This window comes from Nematostella vectensis, chromosome 2 (assembly GCF_932526225.1).
Source record: "Nematostella vectensis chromosome 2, jaNemVect1.1, whole genome shotgun sequence".
In the NCBI taxonomy this organism is placed as follows: Eukaryota; Metazoa; Cnidaria; class Anthozoa; order Actiniaria; family Edwardsiidae; genus Nematostella; species Nematostella vectensis.
The window spans coordinates 18,690,990-18,708,019 of NC_064035.1; the positions used below are offsets into that span (position 1 = coordinate 18,690,990).

The 17,030-nt window shown below is 39.8% G+C and overlaps 2 protein-coding genes across 3 annotated transcripts; one reads left to right on the forward strand and one right to left on the reverse strand.

The window, feature by feature from the left end:
- Positions 1–12: 12 nt before the first annotated feature.
- LOC5504239 (heterogeneous nuclear ribonucleoprotein U) lies at positions 13–11,820 on the forward strand. 2 transcript variants are annotated; one of them, XM_032372505.2, is made up of 11 exons: positions 13–624; positions 5,654–5,717; positions 5,798–5,874; positions 7,238–7,474; positions 8,179–8,291; positions 8,425–8,577; positions 8,828–8,935; positions 9,260–9,382; positions 9,754–9,879; positions 10,175–10,340; positions 10,451–11,820. In XM_032372505.2, exons 1-11 carry the CDS (start codon positions 18–20, stop codon positions 11,356–11,358), a joined length of 2,682 nt encoding a protein of 893 aa, XP_032228396.2. In that variant the 5' UTR covers positions 13–17; the 3' UTR covers positions 11,359–11,820. The 2 variants fall into 2 exon arrangements, with proteins under 2 accessions (XP_032228396.2, XP_001625157.3); XM_001625107.3 differs by having other exon boundaries at positions 5,816–5,874.
- Positions 11,821–12,125: 305 nt separating this feature from the next.
- LOC5504241 (leishmanolysin-like peptidase) lies at positions 12,126–16,070 on the reverse strand. Its single transcript, XM_001625120.3, has 2 exons — positions 15,203–16,070; positions 12,126–14,054 (listed from the first exon to the last, which is right to left on the reverse strand). Exons 1-2 carry the CDS (start codon positions 16,040–16,042, stop codon positions 12,915–12,917), a joined length of 1,980 nt encoding a protein of 659 aa, XP_001625170.3. The 5' UTR covers positions 16,043–16,070; the 3' UTR covers positions 12,126–12,914.
- Positions 16,071–17,030: the final 960 nt, after the last annotated feature.

Here is a 17,030-nt window from a genome sequence, read left to right on the forward strand (position 1 = left end):
ATTTTACAGTGTAAATCATGAGTGAACTAACTCCTGCTTCTGCCAAGAAGCTGAAAGTTGCCGAGTTAAGGGCAGAGCTTACCAAACTAGGCCTCGAAACTAAAGGCACCAAGCCAATCTTGTTGGAACGTTTACTCGGCGCCTTGAAGGATGGCGTTGTAGAGGGAAATGAAACGGAGGGCGGCCAGGAAGAGCTTAATACTTCCCAGGACAGCCAGGATGAATCTATGACGGCTGAAGAGACGGATGAACCTCCAAACGATGAGGAAATGTCCCAGGAAAAGGCTCCGATTGAAGAAAGTTCCAAAAACGATGAGACCCCCGCTGTGGCTGTTGATGAAGGCTTAAAAAAACAACCCGTAGCCGAGGAAAAAGCGGTAGATAATACTGCCGAATCTGTCGCCGAAGACAAAACTGAAGCTTCAGCCGAACCTACCCCAGAGGTTAAAACCGATGAAGGGTCAGTGGGTAAAGGCAGCGAAGAACCAGCGAAGAAAGAAGATTCCAGTGTTGCTGTGTCGGACGAGAAAGTGAAACAGGCAGATAAGGAGGGCAAACAAGACGAAGAAGCAATGGACCAAACAAATGTCGAAGCCGCGAAAACAGTAACCACCCCAACTAAAGGTAAATAGCCAACTTATTTTACTCAATATATAATATAATCTTGTCTTATAGAAAACCTTTTAATCGGCGATATTCTCTACACACCCCCATTGCCCTTTTTACTTCTGAGAACGAGAGTTCAGTATTTCTGAATAACGAGCTACATGTCCACGGTCATTGCATTGATATAGTATTACGTACCGTAATGGCACTGAGATCAAACAGGTTTTGGGGCGAATTTCGTTTTCTCTGGGATATCAATTGTTACTGATACAAGCGTACGATACGAGACTTGTTCGAGAATCTCTTTAAAGTGGATATAACATGGCCTATGTGTGTAGAATGGTTTTGCTATACACAGACCATTTGAAGTCTATTATACCTAGTCTATATAACCTTTAAGAATTGATAGATTTAGTCCAATTTTTATATCTTCTTATACCAAATAGTATCCTCTTCACATGGATAGTAGAAAATTTGCGTTCACAGTAAAAGTAAATAAAATCTGCAATATTGAGGTATTAATAATTATAACTAGAAGTTCTCAGGGAGAAGTGCTCGAGCGTATTGGTACGTACAAGGGAGACTAATGTTTGCTTGAGTTAATCGACAGTCCTTGACCTCCCTTGATAAATTACAAAAAAATATATCCTAATAACAACTGGTCATGACAGTCACCCAGAAAAGAGAAAAGGACCGCAATAAAATTCAGAAAACTTGAGGCAAAAAAGAGCCTCCCCCTCTCTGTTTTGTCCGGCAGGCTGCAGCTCCGAGAAGCTCTGTGGCCGGGGAAAAGATATAAACGGTCGAGAATAATAAATTCAGGGTCACTGAGCAGCTTTGGATAACCCCCAAATCAGTACAGGAATCGTTAACAATGTCAGTAAATTTAAAATGATAAAAATTGTCTTCAGGATGGATATATTTCGTTTTCCATATACCATTCTCTTTGTTATTTCGCACAAACCATATGCTTGGGCACCCGACCCATCCTCGTTCCCAGGGTCCCACCCTCCCCTACCCCCAGGGGCAAGGGGGATATGAGGGGAAGACCCTGGGCCCGAGGATGAACCCCAAAGTTTTCACTTCTGCCTAAACCATGCAATGTCATATCTTTACAAATCGAATGTTCATAGCTTCGAATCAAGGAGTTTTTGTTATTGTTGATTTATAACTTGTCTATGATTGTCAATAAAAACAGTGTTACATGCTGTACATAATTTTGCAGTTGGCACAGCATTCTAAATAGTAGTTTAGCTTGCGGAATGGAGATGATGCAGAATTTCTAAGACCTAAAGTATCTTTACGATCACTTTGACTGATAATGTAACACCCTTGTTTATCATTGTTTATACATTGAAGACATCATTTCTCAATCTCACTTTTCCAGCAATGTTTCAGCTTGCTGTAGTTCACTTCCACATGGCCACGCTCTTGTTTGAAGGACTTTGAAGTTTTTCTCTCACATGATTAGTCTTGTGTTTGATATAATTTATCTCCTAGACCATCACCATGCAATGTCATATTTTTACAGATCAAATATTCATAGTTTCCAATCCTGGCAAGGAGTTTTTGTGATTGCTCATTTCAATGATGCATGAAAAATATGCTGTACATAATTTTGCAGCTTGCTGCAGTTCGCTTCAACATGACCACACCTTTGAAGAACTTATTATTTTTTCCTCACCCTGGCCATGAGTTCTTTTATTTGCTGGTTGTTGAATTTCAGAAGAAACTTCAGTTTTTGGTGTTTACTTCAATTTCTTTTGTGATGATTTTCCATTAACTTATATTTCAAGATTGCAGCTGTAAATAGAAAGAAATAATGTTTGATATAATTGTATATTTTATAGGTACATTCTGTGAATGTACTTACCTGAATATCTCTAAGATGAAATAGGGCCAAGACAAAACTCAAGCTTAGGGGCTTTGTATATTTTTTGCCTATTCCATGCAAACTTTACTTTTAAAAAAAACTGTCAGTTAGCTGTTGGTAGGTCATTGGTATGACATTCTCTGCTTGTTTAATAAGCTTCTTATTCACAACTTTGTAGTTGGTTGTAAATTCAACAAAATTAAGATTAAATACTTCTGGTGACTTGTCATAGTCAGTGCGATTGGCATAAACATCAAGAGGGGAGTACTCAGAGCACAAAGTACCACCTGGCTCGGCAGAAAAAAAGTCGAGTTGTCACCCTTTCTGTACTCTGAAAGGCAGCAGTTGACACGCTTCGATAGCCGTGATGAATAAAACCGATCAAATGTCAGGTATAGTTTTCTCACTTACCAAATAATCTTGTAATTTCGTCATGTTTGTGTAGTCAAAGAAGCTCTGATCATCGGAAAATGTCGCTAAATGAAGACGTGCTGCGAGCCATGCTACATTGATTTCAACAGGGAGCCCAAAACTGTCCACAAATGCCGTCTGTTCTTCCTAATGAGTCGAGTATGAAATATGCATAGAATAATAATTGTTCATGGGGGGAGGGGATGGGAGGTTTTCACTTCCAAGATGGCGACTGTAGCCACAGGGAGCCCAAAACTGTCTTCAGATGCCGTCCGTTCGCCCAAATAAATCGAGTATGATGAACATAGTGAGCTCTGCGAGATTGGTTTTGCTCTCGCTCGCTAACACTCGCTCGAGCAATTATTTATCAAAATATATGCACATGGTATGCTAGCCCTGTCTTCTTAGTTGTTGCTGAAAATAGTTGTGTGGTTACAAGCTTACCATCATCTTTATATCTCAACCTGATAGTCAACTAATTATTCAACTTCTCAAAAACAAACCTGCAACGTTTTCAGTTTGTTAGCTAGACTACAGACTTCAGGGCCCCAACCAGGCTTATTCGCAATTTCATTGTATATTTACTGGCTGATTCTATGAAAATTGAGGTGTGAAGTCCCAATTGGACCTGTATTCTGTAGATGCTTCCAAGTTTAAGGAAATTTTGTTCTTTTAGATTTTCCCCTCAACACAGAAAACAAATCCATTGTGCATGGCCAGGATAATGAGCAACAATTTTCAAAGCTCTGTAGTAAATTCTAATTTCAGTCGCATTCAATTTCTTTTTCAGAATTTGAAAACTTGTCTATGCTTAATTTTGCTATAGGTGAAAGGTTATAGGGCCTTGTTTTATGTTCTGCAATAGCATTATATGCTATTATATCTCCAGCAAATTGTTGAAAATAACATGTCATCCATCTAAAAACTAAATAAACTATTAAAAGAACAAACTTTCTGTGTTATCCCATACATCCAGTAGTTCATCAGTAGCTTATAGGTGGCTAATTGTTGCTGACTTTTTTTCCAGCCTGTTTTAGTTTTGCTCTGGTGTGCTCTAAAGCATTGTTTTATAACCCATGTTTGAAGAATTGTTGTTACCATCCCCTGGGAATATCAAGTGTCTAATTTGGGATATCAGGGTTCAAAACTGTTTTATAACCCATGTTTGAAGAATTGTTGTTACCATCCCCTGGGAATATCAAGTGTCTAATTTGGGATATCAGGGTTCAAAACTGCGACTCTTTTTTCTGTATTCCCCTCTAATATTTTGAGTATGCAGGCTTTTTTTCACCAAAATCGACAAAGCGGGCAAAACATAACAGATTTAAAAAAATATTTTGAACCTTGGATATCGTTACATCAGAAGACAGCAATTTTAAGGGCCTTAACCAAAAGAAGTTTTGTGAGTCCAGGCACTCTCTATGCCTATAAGTTAGGAGCAGGGTTTTGGTTCCATAATGCAGGAGCTGACTGTGTAACATTCTCAGAAATATAATTCTTTCATTAAGCAATGATGGTGTATATACCTTGAACCATGATTGTATTAGGTTATATTTGATTTATAAGCTTGCTTACAATTCCCTGAACCTCTTTATTTAGCCAAGTAAATATATACAAATTCATGTTTATGATAAGTGGATTGTTTTTATCATACTTGGTTGAGCTTGGATAGTGTCGCAATGAATATTTTAACCTTTTGATCAGAAAGACTGTGATACAAATCATGAACTACCATTGCTCAATCCCCTGGCATACTGGCCTTTGCATAGTATATAGTACAATATTCAGTAAATGCTCATTTCTCTGCCTTTGCAGAAATCTACTTGGCTTCTGTCATATGAGTTCTACACATTTATTCACAGTGTACTATTCATGGAAATAATAAAGAAAAAATATCACCTGTGCATTAGAACATGCTCATATTTGTAATATACACAATAAGAAGTCTTTTTAATAGCCTGTAAATTTCATTTTATGGTTTGTGCCAAAGTGTACTTCTTTTGTACTGCTTTGTCAAAATTAATATAACTTACAAAATAGGCAGTTGAGGTCATCTAAAGGTGTCAGTTTGTAAAGTAGTTGCCTTGCTATAGGAGCTTCCCGCAATGTATTGTGTTGTGTGTTCCTCTCCATAACCATATCTGATTTTCAGCAACTGAGCTAGCTCCATGTATGGATGCCATCTGTGGACATGTGCGATGCCGTTGGAATGTGCCCTGGGGCAAGCTCCTTGTAAAGGCAGGTTCACCCTCGTAGCCCAGGTTAAAACTAACCACCGGTGCAATGAGTTTGTTCAAGACCCATGGTGGATGGAACGCAAGGAAGCCCTAACATGGATTCTTGCAATATCTGAAGATGAATATGAAAAATATGTCATTCAATAATCAAAACTGACGGATAATAAACAACTATTTGTATCGCCTGGTGCGATATGTTTTTCTGCTGTGAAAATGAGTTATGCATCAGCAAGAGAAATGAGTACCTATCCTGAGAAGCTATTAACACTGATGATGTTTGATAACCATCCCAAGCTTGCAACTCTTGTTTAATGGGCATCAAATTTAGTTGCCTACATGTTTCGCTTTTGCATTAATTGCAAGGCAAAGTTCGTGGGAAAGTTGTTAAATATAATATACCAGGAGCAAAGAAATATTGCTGGCCTTGACACATTCCACTATAAGTAGCTGATAACATCCCACTCTAGAATACTTCCATAGCCATTTGAGTTCCTTATAATAATAATGTTTTGGTTTGTGATTGCAGAGGGTGATGAAGTCAAGGAGGAGAGTGTCCCCAGGGACGATCCTGAGATTCCTATTTATCTGAGGTACCTATACTTATACACTATATTTTTAAAATGTTTCTTTTGTGATACACATAAAATAAATTCTTACACCAGTAAACAAGTGATTCGATTGATTTTAGCACAGTGGAGCCCGAGCCTGATGTTGAACTAGATGACTCCCTTGTGGTCCTTGACAAATGTAAGTCATTCTCATTTTAGTACAGTCGAACCTCTATTAAGCGGTCACCCTCGGGACTTAGCTGAGTGACCGCTTAATAGAGGTTGACCGTTTAATAGAGGTTTTGCTATTTTCGCCCCTAAATTAGCGTAAATCAGGCTGTAATTATACGTAAGAACTTTTTATTATAATAAACAACAGTAACAATCATGTTAGCCCTAAGACGGGGCCTGGTGCATTCCAATTTGATCCAGAAATGTTTAAAACCGCCTAGTCAGTTTGTTTTTGCCTATACGGCTCTTGCGGCTTTGCCCAATTCTATGGGCATGAGCTACTTTGCTGGCGTTATGTAAAGTAAATGAGTGCGTTAATGTGATGTTACACGCGTCGTTTCCGTCGATATCCGTCATTAAAGCGTTTGCGCGTTTTTGGAAGTCGAATCAAAAACTCGCAGTGCGTTGCCGTACCCAAAAACTCACAAATCTGACCCAGTTACATTCTTTCGGGTATATCATGAGTACATGACTGAGTGGGAACCAGCATTAGAAGATGTTTACAAACTTATGCGGGAACCAACTAACATAAAGGATCCGAATGCTGTTGCAATCGTAAGAGAAAAAGCTGACAAAACAGTGATGGACTGAGACGGTCACCCGAATACTCTAGTTGACGATTACGAAGTTATCAGGCATATTCCCAAACTGATGTCAACGTGGGTTACCAAATATCTCAAGAGACCTACGAACTGTGAGAAAGTCATAGTCAAAGGGAAGTGGGTGAACAGAGGTGGTGGCTATGGACTTGAGATTCCTTGTGAATACATATTTGAAGGTGACAGTTTTTCTTCTAGCTGGCTAAAGCGGAAACTGGTAATCGAGGAATTTGATGCGACTGATCCGCACAAGACCACACAAGTCTCACAAGGCGATTAGCCATAGTAATTAGATTAGACAGTTAAAAATATGACGAAATATGACGTGCACTATTTGTTGTCATGCTGACAAATATTGTTGATGACCGTTTAATAGAGGTGAAAAACAATGAAATCAACCAATTGGGACCCTTCTTTGGTGACCGCGTCCGCTTAATAGAGGTGACCGCTCAATAGAGGTCAAGTTTACAGTAAACATAAGAGGGAAAATTCGGGACTTTGGTAAATGACCTTTGAATAGAGGGTGACCGCTCAATAGAGGGTCGCTTAATAGAGGTTCGACTGTACTTAAATGGTTTCCGTTAGATATCCAAAATGGAGGTTGCTTACTTTATCATCTGTTTTTCTTGTGACTTATGCATATAAAAAAATGCATAAACAGTTTTAAAGCTCATGGCAAAGTTATACAATTTTTTTTTAATGCCTCCTAATCAAACATCTTTGTCATTGTAGACAACTCAGACTTGTTCCTAAAGATAGCTCCAGAGGCTCTCAGCTTGACCATTCTCAAGGATGAAGGGTTCCCCTTCATGGCTGGAGGGGTAAGGGCAACATATGGCGCTACTAGTGGCAAGATATGCTTTGAATGCAAGCTAACAGAGACTGCTGAAGTTGATCTCCCTGACACTGAGGAACCAAAACACTTTGTCAGAGTTGGTTGGTCTTCTGACTCTGCTAACCTCCAATTGGGTAAGTATTATATTTTCCTTTTTAAAATTATGTAGTGCCATACTGCAGGTGTGTATAGACCACTGAGAGTTGTATTGAACATTTAATAATACCAAATTGAAACACTAAATTTAAATACTTGGATCACACGAGAACAATGCGGGCAAATGAGCAGTTAGTAAATAAAATTGCTATTAAAATTTGCCACCATATTTTAATTCAGTGTATTGGTTAATAAGATTGTTTTAGACAGGGCATTCGCACATGCCGGTCCAGAACTATGGAACAATTTGCCTATTATCATCAGGCAGATAAAAGGACAACCCCTTTTAAACAAACGCTCAAGACGTTTTTGTCTAGCCTACAATGTTTGATATTTTATTTTTATGCAACTTTTTGTTTCCTTTAATTCTTTTTATTTAGCACTTTACAATGTGTCCATAGTTTTAGCGCTTTACAAATGAAATTATTATTAAATGTATTATTATTGTATTTTCTAGATAAATGCTTATAGATCCATGAACAAGAAGACAGCGTAGATTTAAACCAAGCTTCTTATTTTTACAATTTAATGACCTAGCATTTACAGCTGGTTCATGTGCACTAATCCTTTTAAAAAATGGGCGATTTTCTCTCTCTTCAATTTCAAGCTTGGAAAACAGCATTTAAGGTTCCTTGGTGTGAATTATTATAGGTAATTGACTGGTGTGACTTATTGTTTGCAGGTGAAGTTGCCTTGTCTTATGGATTCGACAGCACAGGCAAGAAATGTACAAACAATGAGTTCACTGAGTTTGGCCAGACCTTTACAGCTGGGGATGTCATCACTTGTTATCTGGTGAGAAGGCTATTTTGTATTACTGTGTTCTTCTTAGGATGAGATATGTGAGCCATTGAAAATGAGAAAACTGATAAACTGGTCATTTATCTTTATTGCTTTGTGTCTCACACTCATTCTTCTACTTGCATAGGATTTAGAAAGCAGTCCAAAGCAAATCTCCTTCAGCAAGAATGGTGAAGATTTAGGCTCGGCATTTGACTTGCCCGAGGATGCCCAAGGGAAAGCTCTCTTTCCTCATGTGATGATTAAGAACATTGATTGTTCATTGAACTTTGGAACACAGGTATTACTTGTTTGGGTAGTATTTGATCACTGAAGGGTTCCCTTAGTCAGATTATAATTTAAAACTCTTCCTCGCAGCTCTACCAATAAAACCTCATATAAATGTTTGGCACACATATTACACATATTTACTCTTCTTGTTAAAGCATGCACAGTTATCCATTTAGATTTATCAGAATATTTTATTCATAGATATTAATTGTGAGAAATATTTTTTTATTTCATTTTCATATCATTTTTAATTGTTCTAGGAGGAGGCATGGTTTGCACCCAAAGAGGGATTCCAATTCATACAGAATGCCGAGAAAGATACATTGGAACATGGCACAAGAGGTCCTGCATCTAAAGAAGAATGTGAGGTAATGTTTACCCAAATGTGTCAACCTTTTCAATTCATTTGTGTATAGAATGTCGCCCCATCACCAACCTTCTTAAAAAATATTTTTAAGGATCAGGTCATTATGGCATTGGAGGTGGTTAAGGTTGCTGAAGGTTTCATTTTTCTTGTCAATAACAAAACATAACACATATATTTTCTGTCGGGATAGAGACAGTCAATCTTCGTTGAGCTTCATTGATCTTCAGCAGCCAGCTTGTTCTGGGAAGGCTGCATCACTGTCGTCTTTGTTTCATTTCATGCAGTTACGTGCATTTTCGTCTTGTTAACTTTTTTTTTCTTTTAGGTCATCATGATGATTGGCCTTCCTGCATCTGGTAAAACCACCTGGGTTAATAACCATCTAAATGAGCACCCAGACAAGAAATATAACATCCTTTCTACTTACTCTGTCATGGAGAAAATGAAGGTACATATATGGGGAATGTGATACTATATTGTATTTTGGAAGTTTGAAAATTGGCAGAGCAATGACGAATTTTGGGATTGAAAGCTTTGCCTTAAATTCAAAACAATTCATTCTATAATGGTTTCCTTTTTTGTCCGAACTGATTTTAGATATTTCACGGGTACATAGTCCAGTTGCTTTTGGTCAATCCAAATATAGGCTCCTTGACTGCTTGCAATTTGATGTGATGTGCATGTTTCTTGGTTGAACTGTAACTTCTGCATATAGGTACCTTCTCTTGGACACCTTGTAATTACCTGGTGTCGCAAGCATTATTTGTTAAAGGATGCACCTTGTTCTACAAGGTTTTCAGGGAAATGTCTTTGTTTCAGATTTTGGGTGCTCCCCGTAAGCAAGATGTTGGTGGTTATAGTAAACTGATGGATAAGGCCGCCAAGTCCCTCCACAGACTGTTTGAGATTGCACCAGCAAAGAAACGAAATTATATTCTAGATCAGGTAATCAATCTTGAGCCTAGTATGCTGTGTGGAAACATGTTTATAATAAAACCTTTTTTATGGCGAGAATTTGAATCATTTGGAATAAACTCAATTGTTACAGGTGAGGTACAGGTTGCTTTCCAAAAAAAAAATTGATAACCTTGAAAAAGTAATTTTAACTTTTACAGTAAAAACATGTTTAATTAATTTATTTTTTAAGACCTTTAAAGTAAACCCATTTATATTGTGTGATTGTGTTGTAATGTTTGGTATTGTGTCATAATTTGTACTAATAGTAAGCTTTTATGATCAGACCAATGTGTACCTGGCTGCCCAAAAGAAAAAGATGAATCCCTTTGAGGGGTTTAACAGGAAAGCTGTGGTGTGCATTCCTACCATGGAGGAATTGAACAAGAGAGTAGAAGAGCGCAAGAAAGAAGGAGTTGAGCTACCATTCAATGCCATCTGTGATATGAAAAGTAAGTTATTCAATTTTGAGAAAGGATGTCGATAAATGAAGGTTTTATGTATTAAACAAAAATTTACCAATCATTGAGGTTAATTGCATTGTACTCTTTCATCTTAAAAGGGAGTTTCCGCATCCCAACGACTGAAGAATTCTTTGAAGAAGTCTTATACAGTGACCAAGAGCCCCCTACCTCTAAGAAGATTGTTGACCTGTATCACCGTGATGGCCAGGTTAACCGTATTCGCACCCACAGTGGCGGCCACTCAGACCCCCCTCGCAAGCGCACCCGCTGGGAAGACAGCTTCCCACACTCTGGCAGCTATAGAGGTCACTCCAGAGACAGGCATGATGACAGTCGTAATAGTGGTGGTTACGGAGGCTACAATCGCAGCCCCCAGCAGTATGGTGGCCGGGGTGGTTGGCAAAAGGATTATCAGAGAGGTGGAAGAGGAGGAGGGGGTTATGGTGGAGGGTACAATGATCGGCGTATGCAGCAAGGAGGATACGGAAACCGCAGTGGGGGTGGTTACAGAGGAGGAGGAGGGTATGGAGGTGGCGGCGGCGGCTATAGGGGTGGCGGAGGTTATGGTGGTGGTCATAGAGGAGGTGGAGGCTATGGGGGTGGTGGTCACAGAGGTGGCAGTTATAGTGGTTATAGAGGCAGCTATAAGAGCGGCGGCTACGGCCAAGGCAGCGGAGGCTACGGCCAAGGCAGCGGAGGCTACAACCGAAACACAGGATATAACACCTATGGTAGCTATGGCAATCAGAATCAACGGCAGCAGACAGCACAAGTGCAACAGTATTCACCCACAGCCACAGCCCAGCAAGCAGCATACTCCTCACCGCAGACGACCCAAGCCCAGCAGCAGGCAGCCTACACACAGTACTACCAGAACTACCAACAGCAGTACGGGCAGCAGTGGTCCGCCTACTACCAACAGCAGCAGCAGCAACAGCCCCAGGCGCAGCAAGGCCAGCAGACCACATACACCCAAAACTACACTGGATACACTGGCGGCTACTAGGGAATTAGCCACCGATACTGGTCGTAACAAGAATGGACCTTGTGACTTATGAGGAAGAATAATTGTTATAAACCAAAATGTGAATTCAGATGAAGAATCACATAACTTGTCCATGAGACAGTTTTTTTTTTTCAGCAATACTTGTTTAGCCAAATAAAAGGCTATTGTAAATATTTTGACCTTAATTGGTGAGTTTTATCATGATACAAACTTTTCTATAGCTAAGCTATTTGTACTCACATGAAAAACATACCTCGCATGCATTGTAGCAATTTCTCATTAGTAGATAGTTCAACCATTTAGCGATCACTGCATGTTTTTTGGGTGGTAATGTACATGATTTTTTAACTGCTAAATTAATAACTTCATGAATTACTTTTCATGCTGCCACTGATTTGTGTGTGGTTCTGAGGCATGTTGTGCAAATATCAAACGTTTTTTAAATAAAAACAGTCCTATCAATTCTTTGCAGTATGTTTTTTAAATATCCAAAATGCCACAGACGAAAAAAGCACTGACAGCATTTCATGTAGCTTTGTCTTTATGCCATTTTAGATTAGCTAGGGCCCGCCAGTCAGAAATGCAACGTGAAAACTATTGACTCTGCTCACAAGATTGTATGGCCCATGGACTATATCTTTTGCTCCCTCCCCCCTCCATCGCCTCATTCCAGACAAGGCTGCAAATGACTAATTCTCACCCCTATCTTACTGGCATATGTATCTATTTTCCTTTTAATTTAACCAAATTTTATATATCGACATTGATGCTTTTCCAAACAAGTGTTTTAATAGGTCCACTAGATCTTTATTCAGCTACATACAAATGAAATGCTGTAACCTATCAAATGTTCTTTTTATGTATGTGCTACAAGGTTAGTGGAAACAGTGTTAGGCTAAATTCTGATATTGATTTTCAAAATCCCTTGAAACAAAATGTAATTGTTAAAGTGTATGAGTCAAGCCAGAAGAAAAGATAAAGACATTACAGTGTCTTACTAAATAGTATTTTACAGGATTTTGCAACAAGCTCTCCGTGTTTGATAAGAAAACCAGCTCAAGTTCCATTGCGTAATGTGGCTTCTTCCCCGTGGCCGGACACATTTTAGCCATGGTTTAGCCCAACAAATACTGTTCCTACTGCCCTTGCATGCTACCCACACTTTGAATGCTTTTCTGCAAAATTTGAGACTTGATAATTTTCCCTTGAACTCTGAAACGTATGTTATACAAGAAATAAATGAATGCTTTTAGTACTGTTTTTAATCAGGATGATCCCACTACCTGGGAGTCTGTAAATCCCAAATGTAATGATGCATGTGGTTTCGTCCATGAGCCAGCATGCTTTTCTTAATATTTCTATATGTTTGATATGTTTTTAGTGTAAGGGAATTATTGTTATTGGCCATGGCTTCCCGTCCTTTGCTGTTTAAGACAAAGCAAAATAAATAAACACATAAAATTGTGTTATCTACAAAGGATTTCTCCACCACAACAGGGTGGAGAAACTGGATGACTGACCTAAATAAATAAGTAAGAAATAAATATAAAAACTACCTATTTGATGAGAATATGGACAACTACTTGTGTTGTTAAAGTGATAATAAAAGCAGAACCAATTGAAACAGCATGACAGGCAACTGGTTGTATTTTGGGTTGCGGTTGGGTGCCTGGGGGTGCTGGGACAACAACTGGAGGGCAAATACCTGGACTGTCATAGCAAATGTCCTGGCATGATGGGCAAACAATAGAACCTTTATGCAGCCAGCCATCGGAACTCTGCATTTCAATAGATAATACTTGCCCCGGATGATAACATTGGTAGGTCAGACCTCCAATTATTATTTTTAGCCCATCTTGATCACAACGATACTTATAGCATCCACTTCCCCAATCGACAGAGATCCAGCGTACTGCACACTTAGACTTTTCCCAGACTTGTCCTTGAAGGAAACACTTTGCATCGCTACCATAATACTCCAACCCGTAATTCTTCTCTTCTGTCTTTTGGTTACTAGATGACAGACAATAAGACCCCCGTAATCCAGCTCCCTTGGACGTCCAGACAAATCCCTGGTAATACGGGCAGAAATCAGCCAAATCCACTGATCCACCATACAGACCAGGGTTGTTAATTCCAGCAAGTGATTCAAAGTATTGGTATTCTACAGGTAATGGTTGCGTGTATTGGGCAAGATTGCACATTGCTACAGAAGTCTTATCATTTGAACAATATGTTCGCTGGGCTTCTGTTGAATTCTTCAAAGTTTGACAGAATGGATATGCTTTTTCCTTTAATCTTTGTTGTTGAGTCAACCAAGCTTTGCAGCTATTATTTACAAATAAACAACCCAGGTTTTTACCCCATCTTAAAGTCTCAGCCATCTTGAAGTTCGACCTGTACCAACCAGTATCTTCCATGAGGGCTAAAGTGACTCGAGAAAAAACTGCATTCTGAGTGAAAGCACCGGTCATTCCCTCATTCTCAAACACCCTTTTTTCCCAGTGAGCAAGCTCAGTACCAGGCCCCCCTTGATTCTCTAACTCCGCTCCCTCCAAGGACGAGCAATTGAAATGATCCTGGACCTCTTGTTGGACTCTGGGTGTTACCATTAACTGTACCGTATGAGACACCATGCCATTATTTCCCTTGTCAGTTCTAATCATCCAGTCCTTCCGTTCAATGGTTTTTATAGTCTGGAAAAAAAAAAGTTTTTTTGTGAGTTGAAAATAGGCCAAACCAATCATCAAGTACCATGCCCAATTTGAATATTTCTATCACATGACCAGTTTTCTCTACCATGCCCAATTTGATTAAACCCATCACAGTCATTGATAATTTTCTTCTTTTCAATACACATGGTAGTTGAAAACATCTTACAAAATCGAGACCTTTTGAAAGGAAGACTTTTAAGACTGAGGATGATGAGCCAAACCCCCCTCAATAACACTTCAGAATAAAAGACAAATGATAAATATGTAATTTGCTAGCAGTCAGAAGTCCTGAAAGGTTGACCACCAATGAATGGCTTGAAAGTGTATTACAAAATGCTACACCCCATTTTGGAGAAAATTATGTTATTAGACCGATTATCTGATTTTTTTTTTTAAATAATACGCCTACACTGCTAAATCACAATTTTCCTCATCCCAATCTTAGCTGTGCAGGAAATCAGGATTTTCCAGCTAAATCTAGAATACATGACAGCAAAATCTAGAATAAATGACAAAATTAAATACACATGTGTGCTTGAAAAGGGTTGTGCATAAGGAAAGTCGTCATTTGCACTTGATTTCACCTTTTCTATCTCTATCATCTTGCTGTCAGAGAAGATTGACAATTATTTTGTATTAACAGTAACAATGTTTTTAGTCATCCTTTTGATCTTGTTAATTTTAGTTGCTTGTTACGGAGCCCTGCAGGAATAACAACTTATCCTAGACACAAACATGCCCCCTAAAAGGGATAGCTTGGCCCCTTTTTTGCACGTCATACGCCAGCCATTAGTCATCCAAAACTAGATTTTGTTGATAAATGGTATAGTTAGAAAGACCACAGGCAAGCTATAGAAAAACTAGATGGTCTGCGTAGGCGTGGTGTAGACAAGGTATGAATCAACACAAGGTTGAAAAGGTATGTTAAACGCCTCTACGTTTCACATAGGCGTTTAACATACCTTTTCAACCTTGTGTTGATTCATACCTTGTAGATTTTGTTGAGGGTGGACCTTTTTGTAACTACTGGAAGGTAACATGCATAGAAAAAAGTTAAGCCATATGGTCAACCTTAGGTACGTCCCTTAGTGTGCTTTAAAGGAAAGAGTGCTAAAAAATCTGTAACTCACCCTGTCACTCCATGTGTATCGTCCCAGTGCAAGGTCGTATGGTGGCATCCCTGTGTCACTTCTAGGTGTGATGGCAGTACCATTGTCATATCGGAAGAAAGCATAGAGTGATGGAGAAAAGCCAAGTGCATGAAAGATTTCATGCTTGAAAGTTGCCAGCAACTCCTTTTGGTCATTCGATACATTCATCTTATCTGGACAAATGTTGAGGAACCCGGCCACTGGTCTGTCGACATTTCCCTCCTGTTGACACACTGCGGCATATGCCAAAGTTTCGCGCTTTTCACACTTTTCCATCGATGCCGTGACATACAGAACAAAGTCAGTATCGTTTTTTCCTACCCCAGAGCTCGAGTTGTTCTCCGCATGACAGTCTTCTCCATGCTCGTTACAAACTCGGCATGCAGCCACATCACTTCGCGGGACATTTCTTGGCCCGCATAAAGGCTTAGAAGCGTCACATGCGACTTTACAAAATCGTACTTTGCCAGGTCCATCGCCCGTCGCATTTTTAAGAAAATAAGAATCATTCAAACATCTGCGATCTAAAATTATCCTTTCCACTGTCTGTCTTACTCGGAAAGTGTCGTGAAAGTATTGAATTGCTTCGCTTAGAACTTTCTTTACGACACTCACGTGGAGTCGCAAAGGTTCAAGCTCCAAGTAGACAAGGGAGATCCGTAGCGAATTCTCAACGTTTCGTCTACTTACGTCACGTCTTGCATTAAGAGCAACATTATGAATGATTTCGTCCTCGTCTCGAAGGGACTGATCGCAGACTAAACACCCAAAATAAAAGAACAAGGTCACTAACAAGAACAACAACCGAACTGCCGCCATTTTGGGTGCGCTCCTACCCAGTTCTCCTCCGGTCAGAACAGCCATTCCCCCCCCGCCCCCCCCCCCCACCCAGAAATAAAAATATACCTTTATCTATTGTCCTTTAACAGGTCCTTTGCTTTCAGCTCTGTGGTCAAATAACCTATTCCAAAGTTACAAATTCAGTATCCCAAAACATGCGTTAGAAGTGCAACAATGATCTGGTAGGAGGGGCTGTGGGTTAGGAAGGGTTGCTATTTGTTTTTTCTACCTACTACTGTGCCGCGGAACCCATCAACCCTACATCGAGCCAAGTAGCTTGGCCGCGACTGTGGAACATTATTGTCATATATTCAGGCCCGTACCCAGGATTTTGATGGGGGGGGGGGGGGGGGGAAGGTGCGAAATCCGAAAGTGGACCTATTTTTTCCAGGGGGGGGGAGGTAGGGAGTTCTCTGATAAAGATCTGACCACCCCCAATAAACAAAAAGGGTTTTTTATGCCTTTGCAGTATCTCCACGGGACGTTTATTGTCGGATTTCGCTACATACCAGAGTGATCTATCTTAAGCTTTATAGCTTTTTTTATAAATAGCATGTCTATTGAGAACCGAAAGTGGACCTTCGGCCGTTGTATGTGTGTGTGTGTTTGGGGGGGGGGGGGGGGGGGGGGGAGGGGAGTTGCGTTCGCACCCCTTGCACCCCCCCCCTGGGTACGGGCCTGATATCTGAAGATGCACTTCCCACACTACGTTCCGGTCGCATTAGTTTACAGACTCGTACCCAGTCGTTATTTGCTGTTGCGCGGACATCCACAGCAACCTTAAAGACAATTTGTGCTTGAATTATATCTCCGAGAGTAGATATTTGCGATGAATACAATCCAACTAGAGCACAGTATGAGCTTGAATAAGTGCCAGAACATTCAGACCATCCAAATTCCTTTCATGAAATGATCTATCGAGCTCATCAGTGTCGTCCGCCGTCTTGGAATTTACAAAACGATAATG